Source organism: Alnus glutinosa, chromosome 2, assembly GCF_958979055.1.
Source record: "Alnus glutinosa chromosome 2, dhAlnGlut1.1, whole genome shotgun sequence".
Taxonomy (NCBI): Eukaryota; Viridiplantae; Streptophyta; class Magnoliopsida; order Fagales; family Betulaceae; genus Alnus; species Alnus glutinosa.
In genome coordinates, this window is record NC_084887.1 from 38,677,607 (window position 1) to 38,696,539 (window position 18,933).

The 18,933-nt window shown below is 35.9% G+C and overlaps 1 protein-coding gene across 1 annotated transcript; it reads left to right on the top strand.

Moving 5' to 3' along the window:
* The first annotated feature begins 13,383 nt into the window (after nucleotides 1–13,383).
* Nucleotides 13,384–17,252, top strand: LOC133860064 (glycerophosphodiester phosphodiesterase GDPD1, chloroplastic-like). The gene is made up of 7 exons (XM_062295701.1): nucleotides 13,384–13,702; nucleotides 13,832–14,013; nucleotides 15,431–15,490; nucleotides 15,675–15,956; nucleotides 16,045–16,140; nucleotides 16,247–16,443; nucleotides 16,814–17,252. Exons 1-7 carry the CDS (start codon nucleotides 13,606–13,608, stop codon nucleotides 17,031–17,033), a joined length of 1,134 nt encoding a protein of 377 aa, XP_062151685.1. The 5' UTR covers nucleotides 13,384–13,605; the 3' UTR covers nucleotides 17,034–17,252.
* The last annotated feature ends 1,681 nt before the right edge of the window (nucleotides 17,253–18,933 follow it).

Consider the following 18,933-nt stretch of genomic DNA (forward strand, 5'->3'; position numbering starts at 1 on the left):
ACTGGTTTGCGACAAAAACATTTTTTTCATCAGCTTTGGACATTATAATTTATGGAAATGTGGTCAGGTGCCTTGCACGTGACAATCACCCGAAAAACACTCGAAAATCAACAGGTGCTCTCTTCACTCGATCCTTTCCCTTAAGAGGAGTGGGGAAAAAGAAAAAGCATAAAAGAAAACAAGAATTGCCCTACTAGGATGACTGACATATTACACTTTGATCAACAGCAAATGCTATTTATCATCAACTTTGATGGAAATTAGTCGTCTAAATCTTTGATCAAGCTCTGCCATATATAACTGCTGGTTCTTGCTTTTTCCTTTGCTTAGATATAGTGTTGGTTGTCATAGAACCAATCTTATCAAATGCCACCTGCGAGGTCAAATCATTACAAGCTTTATTAACATTTTTTAGTCATTGAGAAATGTTTCAAAGTAATAAGCCAAAAACACGCAAGAAGTAGGTGATTGATACCACAAATCATCATAGCCAAGATGATGGGAGAAAGTTTTGGCCAAATAGCAAAGGAAAGTTTTTCTATGGTAAAGTTAAGTATAGTTTATTAGTCTTCTTCTCTTTTTTTCCTTTTTTTTTTTTTTTTTTTTTAAAAAAAAAAGGAAAAAAAGAGAGGAGGAAACAAAGCTAGGAAACATAGAATGAGGAAGAGGAGTCTTTCCCAATACAAGTAAGAAAATAACCAGATAACCAGATAAAGGGAAAATTATTGGAATGCAGCCAGAATGAATTATAATTGCGGTCCAGTTTGTCACATGATGGGCATAGAAGTTTGCACTTCGATTTTAAAAAAAAAAACTTAAATTTTTTTTTTTTCCCTATTGATCTCTATAGTAACTTCTCTGAGTAAAGTTAAGTGATGCCAGATCAAATCTTCGTTATCAGTGTTTGTTCTGTTTTGTTTTAATCACTAATAAAGAGTAATTATTTTTTCCAACTTAATCACATAGACACATACATGTTCTTTCAAGTTTCCCTTCCACCTCTCTGAGGAAAGTGTGGGGGGGGGGGGGGGGGAGGGACTGAAATGAGGGAGTAGTAAGAGAATTAATTTACCGTTAGTAATTCATCAGGATTACAAGCTCTTTCACCTGTTATTACAAGCTCTTCTCTTTTCGAGCTTATTTTGTACAAGCCCCCACACGGACACACCCTACATAAACCCGAAAAAATCCTCAATTTTGCGAGCTCTTCTCTTTGCTGCCGTCTGCCGCCTGCCGCTTCTTCCCAAAAGACTCCATGGACGAATTCATGCAAAATAATAATAATAATAAATAAATAATATTGTGGGAAAAATGCAAATTATTATTTTATTGTTAATGTCTTATAAACTACCGATTGTGTTTTTGTTTTTTTTGAGAAAAACTACCGATTGTATTAACCTTTCTTTTAAACTATCAAAGGCTTCAAAGCAATGTCAATATTCCCCGACCAACAAAAAAAAAGAAAAAAAGTAAAATAACCTTAAAATTTTTTAATAAGACAAAAATACTTTTTTATTTTATTTTCTATAGTTTTAGTTTTTTTGTTATAATTTTAGGAAATTTTTTCAGAGTATTTTTGGAATTGGAGGGACATTGATATTTTTTTGGTAGTTTAGAGAGATTAACATAATTGGTAATTTGAAAAATATTGACAATGAAAAAGTAGTTTAAGGGATATACGTAGTTTCCTGTAATAAAATACTCTCAAAGAACTGAGTCTTCCTTGGCCGAAGCTTCTTAAGGGCATGTTTGGATAACCTTTTTTTTTTTTTTAAAAAAAAAAAAAATTATTAGTATATTTTATTATTTTTAGAAAACATGTAACATGTTTGAGTGGATTTTTTAAATTTAAATTCTATTCAAATTCTATTTAATTTTTTTTTTTTCAAGTATTCTAAACTATCTAAACAAAATTTTAAAAAATAAATTTTTTCGTTATTAAAAAAAGAAAGAAAGTATAATATGATTTAAAAAAATCGCACACCAAGCAAGCTAAATGTCTCCGAACACATTACTTGAGCCCCCTCGATCGGAAGGGCTCTCATCCCCAGCTGCAGGATTGAGCCGCCCGTCAACCGGGCCCGATCCGCCTTCTGGAAAATCATCTGCCGGAATTATATCCAGGCCAAGGGAATCCAACTCAGTATCCAACACCAAATGTATATCATCGCCCACCCAAATGTGTCATTTAGCTATGGACGGACACCTCGGCGCGGCGGCGATGCTATTGCCTCCATGGCAGACTCAACTGTTCTTACGACATATTTTTCTCGCCCACCCAAATGTTCTTATGACATATTTTTCTCTGTGCTACTCATCCCGTATAAGGCGAAGGGTTAAGAAAATGGTTTGATATGTTCGAACTGGTATACCATTAATATCCATGAGATTTGAAATCTCCTCAAAGCATTCGCAATGAGCTCGTCAAAACAGGATTTTCGCCCAAATTTGGACATATTACACAAAAACCTCAATTTATCGAACTCGCTTCTCTTTCGCCAGTTTAGTTTTTGTCAGACCCGCTCCTCTTCTTTGGCGTGGGAGAAAGTTTCGCCCAAGAATTTGTTCCCATTTTAATATTTTATATTCCTCTGCGCGCTCTCTCTCTCCCCCTGCGTCCATCTCGAACAGCCGCTACTTTGCTTGGATTCATCCTCTCCACCAGAAGCGTGGATGATTGAAGTTCCCCTTGGACTTGGGAGTACGTCATTGAAGACGTTCGGCCAAACAGTGGCATCGAAAAGTTCCGATCTACAGCTTACTCCAACGTAAGCCTTCTTTCTCAGTCCCAATACCAATCATTCAAAAAGAAAACAAGAATTGCCCTTATGGTGAATCCGAGCTGGTTTTGGGTTTTTGTTCCCTTTTTTCATTTCGTTAGTTTTATGGGGAACTAAACGGAATGTTTCAAGTCTTGGAGCTCGATTGTTGTTTGGTTGTGAGCTAGGATTTTACGGTGTTATGTTGAATTGCGTCTTTGAATGGGTTTGGGTGTTTGGACAAGTCTCTGAATTTGTGGCTCTTGTTGAGGTGGTCTCTGATATTAATTTGGTCTTGTTAATCATGTGCTCTGTTTTAGGTTAGAAAATAGAAGAGAGGGAGTGATATTTAAAATCATGCGAGTGTTTGGGGTCACAGAGTATTAAGATGTACACCCAAATAAAACTTACTCAACTCCAGTATCTATGCATGGTATGCAGGTGTTTTTCCTCTTTCAATTATCTTCTTCTTTTTTTCTTTCTTTCTTTCTTCTTTTTTGTTTTCTCTCTAGACCCATCTTGTGTCTAGTGAAATTTCCAACCGTTTTTGTATAGCTGGTTGTATGATGTTTCTTTTGGTTCCTCCTTTGTTGTTGGCTTTAAAGTTGGTCTTATTGGAGATTTTATTTGCCTGATCTGTCTTTATAATTACCCATATTCTGTTTGCAGAAGGTGCAAGGGCTGCTTTTTATTGGTATGTTTAGTTTGTAGACCCTGTTGTTGAAAGGCTGGGTCCAAAGCATTGCATAGATGTAGACAAACTAAACATGTGATTGAGGTTGGCCCTAGGACAACTTCTTTTTTGTTCCGTGATGATATCTTATTGTGTTTTGTTGATTATTATTTGGTCACTTGTATGTGATTTGTTTGGTTTCTTTGTCCTTTGACACTGAGAAAGATTAGCATCCTTTGAGAGGTGATGATGTTATAGTAACTTTGAGCTTAATCATGGAGTAATTATTTTAAAATAAACTTTATCTAAATTATTAATTCATGTGGTCATTGCCATCCAGAATGTTTTAAAAAGAGGTTTGTTATTTACAATTCAAGTACACAACACCCCTTCACATGGTGGTGGGTTCCAGTGTGTAGGGTTCACTCCCATATGAAAGAATATTGTATCTCTGTTATGCATCTGAAGTATAAATAGCGTTTTCCTTTTAAAAATGGTGAGGTATGCTAAGAACTTATATTATTGAATCATTAATCTATAGAGAATATAAAAAATAGTCTCGAAAAAGATGAGAGAAATGAGTTGGTTGACTGGGCCTAACTAATACAGGCCCAACTAATTAGCAAAATGCCAAAGCCCACTAATCCAACTAAGCTCAGTATTTTCTCCTTCCCCCGACATAAGCTCTTCACTAGTTGAGTCTAGTTCACTCCCACAAAATTCACGAATCCCTAATTTTTTGCAAAGCTCTTCTTCTCTTCACCGCCGGTGTTCTTCTCAAATCTTACTGTTCCTTCATTCCTATTCACAAATACTCCATGGACGAATTCATCCCCAAAAAAAGACAGATGAAATCCTCCACGGAAGAAGGCATCCCAAAGAAAAAGAATAAAAAATGCTCCATGGACGGACGCCTCGGCGCGGCTGTGACTCTATTGCCTCCATGGCAGACTCGACCATCTATTTATGAAGCATTAACTCAGTATCCATCCCCATATGTATATAATCGTCATGCTAGTCTCTTTTCTCCTCGTTCTTATGACATCTTTCTCTGTGTGCTAGATGAGAATGGTGAGCAGGATGCTGATGGAAAGGAGAGGGGGCATTCGAAGTTGTATACCATTAAAATTCATGCCCACGGTCCCGGTAAGGTCCACCCAAATCCTCTCATTCCTTTTTGGAAAGGAAAACTTCCCGCACGCTGTGGCTTAGCAGCCCTAGGCTCCCACATCTACTGTTTTGGTGGGGTGAGCTATACTCGTTTTGGGCAACAGGAGATTCGCGACGTCAACAAATTATGGATTACTCCCCGTGTCGGTAAGGAATGGGTCCCTGTTTCTCCCATGATTTCTGGCAGATGTTTCGCGTACGCTTCGGTTTTAGGCGGTAGGATTTATGTTCGTAATCATGAACCTTGTAATCATACCGATGCTCATTGGGGTGAGGTTTTTGATCCCGTCAATGGAAAATGGGAAGCTTTTCCTAATCCTCCAAATTATCCTCCAAAGTACTCTCGAAATTATCGGGAATGTATAATCATTTCTGCAGCTCTCAAGAATCCAGACAGGATTATTGTGGCTTACCGTGTACCGGATGATCGCTCTTATGCTATCTTCTATGCGTATAACGTGAACCATAGATCTTGGGCAATGCTTGCGCCAGCTAAGCGCAAGCTCCACCGTTTTTGTGATGCGAGGTGCCGTGACGATGTGTGGCTAGAAGGAGCTGTAAGTGTTAATAATACTTTATACTGGATCAATCGCACAAATAAGTGGATCGATCGCACAGATGAGATACTGTTGATTGCCTACGATTTGGATTTGGATATGTGGCTGGAAGGCCGTCTAAAAGGTATCACAAATTTGTTTTTCCAAGATTATGAACTCCACAATGGTATCAGAATTCCTGCCTTCCTCCATCTGGAGAAGCAGAGGTTCTGCTTCTTCAAACGTGTAGTTGATGATTATCTTCACTGTGTTATAGTTGATGTTTCTCATATGCCCGACGAGAAAACTTTAGGTATTTCGGTTGTGTGGGACCAAAAATATGCCATGGAACCTAAAAAATGCCGTGGATTACCCGCTGTCTTATCAGTTATCATATTGGGATATACTGCCTAAGTAGATTTGGAGGAGAAATCAGGCAAGAAGGAAGTGCGAGGAGGAGGAAATTATGGCTTAGAATAGACTATAGTCCCACATCGGCTAACCAGCGGGAGAAGAATGTGTTCTTTTAAGTACTATTGGGTTCTCTTCCACTTAGCAATTGCCTGGCCTTGATGGGGCTACTTTTCTTCTCTCTTATACCTTGTCTGAAAAAGAAAATAAAATAAAAATTATAGTCTATATTAGGTGTTTTCTATTTGTTCCATATTCTCTATTTGATTTGATTTTGCATGCGCCAAAAATATTTATACACTTATTTAGCTTGGCTGAAAAAACGCTTGGCCACGTTTTTGTTGGGTAGGATCTTTTGCTTGAAAATATGTTTTGGTATGCAAAGATGCAATAGGCTATAGACTTGCAATTTAATTCTTAGTTTTCATATTCTTTTAGGAAATTTAAATCCCAGTTCAACAAAATTGTTTGGTAAATGTTCCAATTTGCAAGAAAATAACTTTAGATAAACAATAAAAATGAGTCCAGTATAAAATGTCAAGACACAAAAATAAATAAATAAATAAGAAACAGAAAGAAAAAAAAACCACTGTACAAGAGGGTGGTCAACACATTATGCTTACACTAGCGAACCACACAATTTCATTGAGTGACCATCCTGACCGGAAAAGGCCGGAGACCACAACTAGGAGGTTCTTGTCGAAGAAAAAACTAGTTGAGGACTATAGTTCTAACTTTGAAAACACCCTCACAGGAAATCTACAAACACCCACCGTTCTTCACGGTGAGTACTTGAAAATCTTTGTTTGCAACAAGAAACAACCAAAAAACAAAAGAAAAAAACCAACAACTTCCGCCGGTTCAAGTATCGGGAGGACCAATAGCTCCGACGGTCGTAAAGGCTCGGAGAAAAGACCACCCCCTCTGAAAACAAGAGAGGGGGAACAAAAGTCACCCTAGCCATGAAGGCCAAGGGGAAACACCAGCAAGCACCAAGAGGGGGAGATGTGCGGCGAACAAAGCTCACGATTTTTCCCTCCCTCTCTAGAACTTCATACGTTCTCTAGGTGGATGAAGTTTTTTTTTTGCTATTGTTTTCTTTTCATTTGAGTGTTGATTTTCTGGTGTTTTTGTGGAGGATTTTCTGTAGAAAATAAAAAAACAAATGGGTGTCGTGATTTTTTTTGGGTGACACACGCACAACACCCCCTCCCCTGTTCGTGCAAAACAGAAACCCATTGCCCTCTCCCCCTTTTTTATTTATTTTTTCTTCTCTTTCTCTGCCGTTCCATACCGATAAATTGAGAGAGATTCACGGAGAAGAGACAGAACCAATGAGAGAGAGATACAGAGAATTGAGCTCGAGAGAGAGAGAGAAACAGAGAGCTTGAGAGAGACGTGCGGTGGGCTAGCCACATTTTAGGGCGGACGACAATGCCTGGGCCGGTGGGTCACGGCTCAAGTCCACTGGGAGCTTGGGTTCCGGTGCATTCTCGGTGCCCAAACAAGAAGAAATCCGTATTTGGGTAAGTGAATTTCGTAGGCTTTGATTTCCATTTTTAGTTTGATTTGGGATTGGATTGTGCTGATGTTGATTCACGGCTGTAAGAGGAATTCATGTGGTTGTGATTTTGGAGTTTAGTTTTGATTATATGTCTCTCTTGTTGGCCGAATTGTGGAAGTAGTTGTTGGAAGATTATAGTATTGAATGGGTGTTGTTGAGGATTTTTGGTAATGGACCTAGGGTAATGGCCGATCATGGTGTATTGAGTTCTTGGCTGAGTGGGTTGAAGTTTTGTCTATGGGAAGTTTCGGTTTGGGTATTGGTTTTGGAAATTGTTGGATTCATTTGGTTGATTGAGAATAAGTTTTCGGGTTGTTGATGTTGAGATTTTGTTGGATTGATGCCGACGGTTCCGGCAAGTTCTATCCAAAACCGCTCATTTCTTTCTGGAAAGAAAAACATTTGGCGAGCGGGGTGTAGTAGCAGCTCTAGCCTCCCACATCTACTGATTTGGTGGGATGAGCTATAACCCATTTTGGGCAACAGGGGATTCGCAACGTCTACAAAATTACGGTCCGTGATTCTCTCATGATATCTCCAAGATCTAGCGGGGAAGCTTTGATTCTAGGCGGTAAGCTTTATGTTAGTAATTCTTTTCATGAACAACCTTGTCCTCCTTGAGGTGAGGTTTTTGGCCCTGCCAATGAAAAATGAGAAACTGTCCCTAACCCCCCAATTTATCCTTCAGATTATCCGGGTTGTATAATAATTTCTGCAGTTGAGAATTCCAGACAGGATTGTTGTCACTACGCTCACAGAAATTGGTTAATGATGGAAAAGTTTCAAAACATAAGCTGAGAATTTTACGGTAATTATTTATTCAGGATAATAATATCTTTCATTGTAAATAACCTTTTTTTTTTTTTTTGAAAAGTTGTAAATAACGATTTGAATAAAGGTCGGACACACAGGAATACTCAACATGGATTTCTGCTGGATGAACAGTGGGTTCTCAACAGCTCATTCTTCCCATTTTAGGAAGGTTCTCCCATCGTTTTCTTTTCTGTCCTGCTAAGCGAAAGGAACCATTGGCAGCTCTCATCAATTCCCAACTTAAATAGAAAAAAATTACAGGTTGGCCTGCTAATTTAAATGGCGAAAGAATAAATAAATTCTTTAAAAAAATTAATGAAAGAGTGAAAATGGATTTTTAGTTCTGAGAATCATATCGGACGCAAATGCTTTAAAAAGTAGATAATTAAAATAAATAAATAAAAAATAACTTTTTAAATAACAAAGCATGATTTTTTACTTAAAATATAGAGTAAATTTAAAGAGCCGGATGAGAATGTTTATAGCCTATTCACTTATTTGCCAAAACTTAAATCCTAACAAGACTTTTCTTAATCTCTTTACTCTCAAGGGTATTAAATAACTTAAATGAATAGAGTTAATGGTGAAGTGGTGAATGTGTTTAAATTCGGCTCCGCTCATATATATATATATATATATAAAATGATGACATATTTTTCAATGAGATATGTTATTCGCACAATTCTTACACAACAATGTTGATGTGTCAAGCATTTTAAAAAAAAAAATGATAGATGTACAACACAGGTACAACAACTTCACAACACCCCCTCACATGGGGATGGGCCCCACACACCTGTGTAGTGTAAGAATCAATCCTAAAAAAAAAAAAATGAAAATGTTAGATACATCAATATTGTTGTGCAAAATTGTTGTACAATTAACATATCTCTTTTTTAAAATAATAGATCTCAATTCATATCAAATTAAGAATCAACTTTAAAAAAAAAAATAATAATTGGTAAGCTGGTAGCCGATAGGGTTGGCAAAACAAGTTATCGTGTCAGGTTCGGGTTGACCCTATTATCCCGCTAGCCTATTTAGGCCAACCTGAATCCAGCACAATTCGTCAACTCATTTAGCTACTCTTGTCATAAACGGGTTGGCGGATCAACCCATTTATAAACTGGTCAATCCGTCAATTCGTTTAACTTAAATCCTAACCCTATAATTTTATTTCATATTTATATTAAATTAAAAAATTATGTTAAAAATTGTCCATCATATATTAACATCAATCGTCCAAGATGGGATTTCTTTTCATTGTAATCTGACATGGTTACGTGGCATTTTGTTTTGAGCCTGTCATAATTTTAACCCAACATAGAGTAAAGCAAAAGCAAAAGCAAAAGCAAAAGCAGAGAGCTCCTTCACGAGAGAGGTGTGACCCGTCACTCCCGCCAGTTTTCTTTCTTCCAACGTAAATGCAGCTGACAAACCAACAGACGCAGTCGGCTCAATGCATAGGCAAATTAGGCAATGGGTTGTCTAAAGTTCTCAGTTAAATAAGACTTTAATTAAAAATAATATAATTAAGTTTCATTTTATAAAAAAAAAAAAAATTAAAAGTCCCATTTATGACAACAAAAAGTCAGTCAATTTTTTAATTAGGACGAAAATTTCAAACAAATTGATTTGTAAAAAATTTAATACAAATTATATTTAAGATTGATATGTGTCCCTTAATATATAAGAAACACATATTTTGTTCAAAAAAAAAAAAAGAAACACATGTTGTTTTAATAACATTAATAAAAAAAACATGTGATTCTTACATGCAGTACTAGCAGCAGATATCCAACCATTTTCCCTAAATTTAGTTAACAAAATTACTTTTTGCTTCCGTATAAAAAAACATTTTACAATAGATTTCCTTATATTTCTCGATGTCAATTAAATACTCTTTCTTTATTCTTATTTTATTCTTTTTCTTACTTTCATACTTTTTGTCATTTTTATCATTATATAATTCATTGGGTAGCTATTTTTTGTGAATTTTTTTCAATTTTTTCCTATATTTAGGGAAGAGAATCACCTATTTGGTATCTATTATTAGTTCTCTTAAATGACATATCTCACTCTTATATGTGGGTCGTAAGAAATTTCCTATAAACCGGTTTGTAGAAATTTTTTATCACTTTAATTAACAATGCTCTTTAATTAAGGCCTCAACTACGGTTAAAAAAAAAAATAAAAAAATAAAAAAAATAAAAAAATAAAAAAAATTCCAAGATACCATGGAGGAAAAAAAAAAAAAAAAACTCCATTTATTGCTACCTTAAAACAGTTAATAACTCACAATTTTACATGAACTTAAAACCAACATATTAACTAAGTTTGTTTATTAAAATAATATTTAGAATAAAAGAAATTTCGTTTTGCACCAATTAAATTCTACATAAAAATAATTATATGTAACTCAACACAAAATATGATATCTGTTGAAATTAAATGTATCCTAACAAATATGAATTTTGCAAGTCGTTTGGAAAAAAAAAAAAATTAAAGGCAAAAAGCAAAAAAACTGATTTAATTAAATATTAAAATATTAAAAAGGCCCCACCTAAGTTTGTAGTCTTAGACTTCAAAATCTATTAAGCCGACTTTAAATAGACGCTAGAATTTCAAGATCAAGATATGTTCTGATGGAGGTACCACACGTCTTCCTACGTAATTTGAGAATGTCCTAAATACGAATTTTGTCTATTTACAAAATGTTAGTGACCATCTTTTTTATTTTATTTATTTTTTTCATTATCTTAAATTGATGTGACTCTTAAAATTATTCTAGGACTTGTACATGATAGATTATTATTAAATTTTAATCCCACCATTTTTTTAAACGCCACGTAATTTTAAGATGATAATATAGATATATATATATATCCCCAACATTACTCCACGTACCCCTCTAAATTGATACTCAAAAGTTACACATTCACGAAAATTATATTGTCCAAGTCATTAGTAATTTATGCAGTAAATATGAGAAAACTCTTATGAATTCACTTGTTTAAGCATGTCTTAGAATACAATCAACTTTCTTGGTGGGACAAGTAATCCCTATAAGAACACTGCCATATTTGTTGTTCAAATTATTAGCTATTCGACCTACAAATTACTGAAAATTCAAACCCTCAAACAAAGTAGTAAGCTGCTATTATCTTCGGTTGGGCCTAATTTAGATTACGAGTGTTAGTTGGGCGACTTTAATATGTAATACGTACGTTTAAAGGGTTATTTGTCGTATTTCATCTGTTCGGATTCTCTCAGGTGCGGTAGTGGCATCTATGTACCCGGACCCCAAGTTCCCTAAACTTTTGTAGAGTCGTACAGAATAAAGGAGCGGTCCTTATCTAAAGAGGCACCATTTGTTTATCAAAGTGGTTCTTGCATCCTTAGACGTTACTGTAGTCCCCACATATTTCAACCTGTTCTAAAAAGGCCCATCAGCTATTATAAGAAGATTATGATGGATAGGACTCGTACATGTGTTTTTTAATAAATTAACGTGACATTTCATATAAATAAAAAAAAATTAAGCAACAAAATTTAACAGATAAATTTAATTATTTAATAACTAATATAACAATTTATATCAATGTAATTAGTCTGTGTCATGTCAATTTATAAAATATTTATAATAAAAATTGTAATACATTTAACCAACACCAAGACGAATTTCAAGAACTATGGTCTGAAATCACATCTTTGGAGAAATAGCACAAGATGCTTTTTTGCTTTAGGCAAGAAATGAGAAAGGGGTTGCGGGCCGGGGTGTCCCGGGTAGGTGAACATTGCACTTCGAGTTGTCCGGGACACATAGGCCCGGCATCCCCTCCTCTCTCATTCCTTTCCCAAATTCCTTAAAATTCAGCAAAAATAAAAAAATTTACGTCTTTGACATTTAGAAGCAAAACCAATGCAAATCAATTGGATACAAGAAAGAAACTTGTTATATCACTTTCTTGCATAGGTGAGTAGAATGCCAATAAAAAGAAAAAGAGAAATAGAAGCAATATTTATTATTTGTATAGTCAAATGCCAGCCCAACATACCAACGTCTGCACGCATTATTATTGTATTATTCGCTGCTCACAAAACAAGATAAACGTTGTGGCTGGATCCAACTGTTCCCTGTTGAGTCAGACAAAGCCCGAACATGTACACGCGCTGTGCTCCACTCCCTATTTGTTTACCATATCCAAGTCAAAACACCCCATCCGTCTACATAAGCCTACCGTGGCTACACGTCATCTCCACGATGGCACGCACCAATACCAATCTTTTTTTTCTTTGGCAAATTTTGATTTGAATTTTTAGCGATTTCTTGTTTAAATTACTAATAATGTGAACCATAATCTTAAGAGAAGTCATATAAAACTCACTCACTCGTCCGTATAAGTTATTGGATAGCCTTAGATCCTACGAAATCACAACCGTTGTTCTCAAATTACATAAAATTACTAAGTATTGAGTTTTGGACTAAGATTTTTTAGAATTCGAAATGTGAATTTCTCGAATTTCAATCATTGATTTTAAAATTAAATAACTAAGATTTTATTATATTAATATAAATTGTTGAAGGAGTTTTTGCATGGCCAAACAGAACCAACAACGAGCTCCTACAAAATAAGGAGAAAGTCATCGAAAAACGTTAGCCTCGAGACACCGTAAAGCTTTCTATGCTTAACTCAATATTCTCGTAAGAAAAATGGAATGAGGAGAGTTTTGAATGAAAGAGGATAATACTTCTTTTTTTGGTGATGGAGAGACCATTTCAACGTGAGGTTCCCTATTGGTGAAAAAACATTAATAAATGGCCAAGCTAATGCAGGCCAAATGTATCATTTTTCTTCGACATTATAAATTGTGTTCGATTTATTTTACTATGGTCAAACACGCATAGAGAAAAATTACATAAGTAAGTTATTTATTTATATAAGTTCGTTCTCCTTTACCAAAAATTATAATTTCGCCCCTATATGCAAGTCTAATTTTTGTAAGGGCTAAACTTAACTTTTAGGTGGAAAAAATATATATACCTAACCTAACTATGTATAAATATTTTAAGAATTTTTTTTAACTATATATATATAGACATTTAACGATAAATACATAATTTTTTTTTATTTATATATAAATTTGTCTAGAAATGATAGGGGACATGACCCCTTATAAAGCGGCATGCTCTAATTTGGTTCCTGATAAGTAGGGCATTTGAGTGGGGCTCATGGTAATTTACATCATTTCATAAATTAAAGTGCGAAATTGTCAATATTTCAATTGTTTAATTTAAATCAATACCTTAGATTTTGATTTAAGAAAATTTAAGTAATTAATAATAAACCCTATAACCTTTTTAAAAAATTGCATGATCCTCGTGCTTTAGTTCAATTTTAGGCGAATAAGGATTCCTTAAAAACGCGTCGTTAAGAATAACGGGGCGTCTAGCAACTTCTGGTAATCATATGGACAACGACGTTAAGACAAGGAATATCCGAGGCATATGACGACGGCTAGAAGCCTGGAAGGAATATCCTGAGAGTAGATCCGGTACCTGATCAAATTTCCCCCACCATAAATACCCCTTCTACAACCACCGTCGCCCAACAATTTTCAAAATACCTTCTCTGTCCCATCCTAAGAACTCTCTCTCTCTCTCTCTCTCTCTAAAATATGGCTCTTAAAGCTGTCCATGTCTCCGACGTCCCAAACCTCGACCAGGTCCCGGAGAACGCCTCCGTCTCTCTCTACTCCACTCGCTTCTCCAAAGGTAACAAACGTGATTGTTGCATCAAGATAACACTGGATTTTTTTTTTTTTTTTTTTAATATGGTAAAATATGAATCATGCAATATGATACGTACGTTCAATCCTGACCGTAGGATGGTTTGATATGTAGGTGTGGATTTGGGGAGGGGTGCGTACAGAGTACCGAAGTTTTTGGTGATAGGGCACAGGGGGCATGGGATGAACGTTTTACAGTCGTCGGATCGGAGAATGAGAGCCATCAAAGAGAACTCGATCGCGTCCTTCAACGCCGCCTCCACTTTCCCTATTGATTTCGTCGAATTCGACGTTCAGGTCAGATTTCTCTCTCTCTTTCGCTTTCACTGTGTCTATTTTCAATTTTCTTCCGGATGGTTTTTCCTTAAATTTTTCTTTCGGAATTTTAGGGCACGTTGTTGTGTCGGTCGTGGCGTTGTACGCCCGCCGCGTAAACGACGGGTATCTCTGTTTACTTTCCCTGGGATTTAACACGTGTAAACATGTTCGCCTGGTTGTTTTTCTGTATTAGACTAATTTTTTATGCAACGGCGTCGCTTTGACTAAAAGTCTAAACCTTATCATGTTACATTGATTAGGAATTTAGGAGTTGTAAAAAAATAAGACAAAGATTGCTGTAATAAATAGTGAATTTATAAATATAACCGATTCAAGTGAATTATGATATACATAATTAAATTATATATTAGGATTGTATTTATTTAATTTGAAATAGAAAGGATATATCGATTGGATAATATTTCAATCATTTTTTTTTTTTTGGAACAAAATAGCATGTGTTGTTATTGATACCGCAAATATCCCGTAGGCTTACAACTTGAAAGTAAGGAATATCGCCCCAACTCTTTAAGCCAGAAGGATCTAGCTTGATAAAACAACAGCTGCCTACGCAGAAATACAAACTTTACAAGAACTACACTTAAGCCTCTCTGACAATAATGCTCATTCTCTAAAGAAAGAGGGCAGATCTACCACTTTGCCAACAAATAATCCCATAAAATTTGAACCAAACACTAGCAGGCTAAGATCGGAGACGGCGGAGAAACGTAGATCTAGCTTTCAAAATCAAAGAAAAAAGTGTAAAAACCGGCCAAAAAAACTCCCCGCCGACAACACAATCGCACGACCACTCCTCCAAAGAAGACATCTTGAGATGAAAATTCCTGCCAAACGAAAGAAATAACAAAAAAACAATCCACCATAGTCCAAAAAGGTTAGGGGAAAAATAGCCACCACCGGATCTAGCCGGGTGGAACAAAGTTCCACAACCCTAGAGGTTAGGAGAAAAACTAACCCCACTAAACCAACTCAGAAGAACAAAAAACACCCTAACTCACGAGGAGCCAGAGAGAAAATACCACCGGAAGAGGGAGGCGTGAAGCCACCCCCTCCCGGTGAAAACCATGCTCACAGGGGAGGGGCTCTAGAGAGAAAAACAATTTTTTTTCCCCACTTGTAAACAAATAATAGCAGTTATAATATTTCAATCATTTAATTCCAAGTGTAACGCGTGAAACTCGAATACCAATTATTTTTTTCTTTTTAATTTTTTAATTTTTCCTCTTAATCAACGATTTCATTTTTTTTTTCCTTCTGCTGATGGTTGGTTTTTCGTATTCTTAAAAAAAGAAAAGAAATAGAAGTTATGGAGGTGTGTAAGGCATAAAGGCTAGAGACAGCAAAGTAAAGGAAAAAAATGTGGTGGTTTTTGTAGGTGACAAAAGATGGCTGCCCTGTCATTTTCCACGACGACATTATTCTCTCGCAAGATAATGTAAGTTTCTCTATCCCCTGTCCTATTTTAACAGTTCTCTCTTTAATATACACTTGGAGAAGATAAATAGTATATAAAAGAGTTCATTTTCGGTGTTAAACGTACGGTTTATAATATTTTTTTTTTTGTTAATTTTAGAGTTAATAATAATCTTAGTATTTGGTTTTGGCAATTGGGATTTCAGGGTAGTGTATATGAGAGAAGGGTGACAGAGCTGTCTCTCTCAGAATTCCTTCGCTACGGTCCCCAAAGGGAACCGGGCAAGGAGGGAAATCCTCTGCTTAGGAAAACCAAAGATGGGAAAATTGTGAAGTGGGATGTTGAGGCGGATGATTCTCTCTGTACGCTTCAAGAAGCTTTTCAGCAAGTGGAACCCTCTTTGGGCTTCAATATTGAGTTGAAATTCGACGACCACATCGTCTACCAGCAAGATTATCTCACCCATGTTCTCCAAGCCATCTTGCAGGTACGAAGCAAACTATTTTGGAGAATTTGTTTCATTCCCTTTTGTTGTTGCAGAATGTTAATGGTGTTTTGTGAATCGTATGGGACAGGTGGTGTTTGAGTATGCTAAAGACAGAGCCATTGTGTTCTCATCCTTCCAACCGGACGCGTCACTGCTCCTTAGAAAACTGCAGAATGCCTACCCTGTGAGCACTCTTCATTGCTTATTCCTTGTTTATTTGTGTTTTTCATTGGATCACAAGCAAGTGAAGTTATCTCCTAATAACGATTGCCGTTTCGATGATATACCAGGTCTTCTTTTTGACAAATGGGGGTACTGAGATTTACTATGATGAAAGGAGGAACTCCTTGGAGGAGGCCATAAAGCTGTGCTTGGAGGGTGGTTTGCAAGGAATTGTGTCGGAGGTGAAGGGGGTTTTTGGGAATCCGGGGGCAGTGAACAAGATCAAGGAGGCCAAGCTTTCGCTACTCACATACGGCAAGTTGAAGTAAGTTTTTGGGCCCAAATATCTTCAATTCTTGATGAAAACTCTTGCTCAGAAAATTTGATAGATCCTGGCATCATTTGAATTCTTGCGTGAAAATTCAGCCATTGCGCATCTTAGTCAAATACGGCCTGCCATGTCCATTTTACTCTACTTTGATTTGGTCGTTGCTTTGGTATTACAATTAAGCAGCCTAGTTTGATTCAGAAACTTGGTTCCTTTTACTTTTCACGTGCTTAAGTGCGTTTTAAAAGAGAGTTTTTCATAAATTGCCTTTCAAAATCGCTATTTTTTTAACTGTGCGTTTTGAAACCGCTAATTCAAACAATACTAAATTATTAGACTGACTTAGATATGTTATTGTTTGTTGCAGTAACGTAGCTGAAGCAGTTTATGTGCAACATCTAATGGGAGTCAATGGAGTGATAGTTGATTTGGTTAAAGAGATCACAGAAGGAGTCTCCGATATGATAAAGCCGGCAGATGAAGAGGATAGGGGGGATGGGAAGCTGCAGGGGGAGGCGAAGCCTCAGTTCTCGCAGCTGGAGCTTGCGTTCCTTCTGAAGCTTATTCCACAGTTAATACAGCTCTAATACAAAGGAGGCTATATATGTAAACAGTACGCACCAATGATTTTTGGGGAATTTTTTTCCCCTTTTTATATCTGTAGAATTCAGGCGTGAGGTCACCGCATTACGTTTTCCTTGTATATAAGTTGTTGCTCATTACCAATATTTCTTGAGAATCACCATTTTTGGTCCATTTGTACTTCTAACAAAGTTTATGATAGTTTCTGCAGCTTGTATGCTCAACTTTGTAGTTTGGATTTGAGTTTGGAATTTCAAGAGTTTGGCAATTTTTTATACGATCAACAATTCAACACGAAATTATCGAGTTATAGAGTTTTGTGTAATCGGGTTTAGGTCACATCAAATTAACCAGTTTGATAAATGGGTCAATCATAATTAACTCATAGATAACATGTATAACCCCGTATAAATTAAGTTAGATTTTTTATATTTTTACGATTAAAATACAAAACCCTATAAAGCTAAAATTCACATAAATTCAGTTTTATATAAAAGTCATATACAACGTTGAAATAGATCAAACGTGTCATTTATAGGTCAACTTAGCACGAATTGTATATTAAACGGATTATGCGAGTCGTATTGTGTCATTACTAATTTAAGTGGATTGTGTCAGGGTTGAGGGATATAACTTTTTTAACTAAATAAGTCATTTAAATCAACTCATATCGGCTTGACAGTTGACCCGATATGAATCTGACACTCCAACAGTCCAACACCAAACAGCTTGGTGCATGTATAAGAAGACAAAAAATTGGTCGATCAGAAAAATACTTCAATAATTATCGCGGATGGGAGGGATTTGTAATGTTCACAACTTTCCTAATGGGATTGAAGTACAAGTCTTTCCCTAGCTGGCATCTTGAAGTTTTTCAAGTAATCTGCCTTCGGATTCTTTGTGAGCGAGAGAGAGAGAGAGAGAGAGAGAGAGAGAGAGGAAAATGTAAGAAAATCTCCAGAATACGACGGACGTTTCGTTGGTGAAGTTTAGCGAACGCGCATATCAGCATGTCGAGACGTTTTCTGCAACATGGATGGCACCACATAATCTTGTGACTACAACAATTGACTTTCGGAATGTCAACTTAAAATGTGTCCCGCGATTTCAACATTTTGCTAATTAAATAGGAGAATTATCAACAGAATTTTTTAATGTTATGAGTGACTAGTTTATCACTAATCAAAGAGTTAAGTATAAATAAATAAATAAATTGTCCAACTCTGTTTATTTTGGGCGGCGAGTGTGGAGGGATCGACAAGTCATGGTCCTATTTTGCTATTAAGATTGAGATATGGTGTAATACGTTTTATTTGGATCATTCATTGTTCACTCTATTAGAGTTGTTAATTTTAAATGAACGGTTCAGATGATAACAATAAATTAAAAAAAAAAAAAAGAGAAAGTGATTGTTTGGTGGCTGGTTTGAGTTGGCCAAGGGTGTAGTTCGGCCACCTTGATAGCCGATTTGACAACCCCAAACAACCCCTTGTGTTTTTCTCTTATTTGTTGTTCATTTAAAATGAACAATTTTCCAAATTAAATATCTTATACTCATTGCAATATCCTTGAAGATTGCATTGGATCTCAATCCGTGCTACTATTAGCTTCAATGGTCCATGCGAGTTCCATATGCAACTCTTTTTTATTTTCAAACAAACATACATCCATGTTTCTTGCTAATTTCAATAACGGTCTCATCCACCATATTGGGTTCATCCTTGAATTCACTGATTCCATTGGAGATACAGGGTGCGTTTGGTTAAGATATTTGAGGTGAGTTTTGTTTTTTAATAGTAATAAGAATTAATTGATGTGATATAAAGTTGAAAGATTTTTTATAAAAAAAAATAATAATAATTGTTTTGTAATGAATTTTTTTATTTGAATAGTAATGAAAAATTA

Coding starts and splice junctions, on each gene's coding strand:
- LOC133860064 (XM_062295701.1), top strand. CDS start 13,606: ATGGCTCTTAAAGCTGTCCATGTCTCCGACGTCCCAAACCTCGACCAG. Junction 13,703..13,831: donor CTCCACTCGCTTCTCCAAAG/GTAACAAACGTG, acceptor TTTGATATGTAG/GTGTGGATTTGGGGAGGGGT. Junction 15,491..15,674: donor TTATTCTCTCGCAAGATAAT/GTAAGTTTCTCT, acceptor TTGGGATTTCAG/GGTAGTGTATATGAGAGAAG.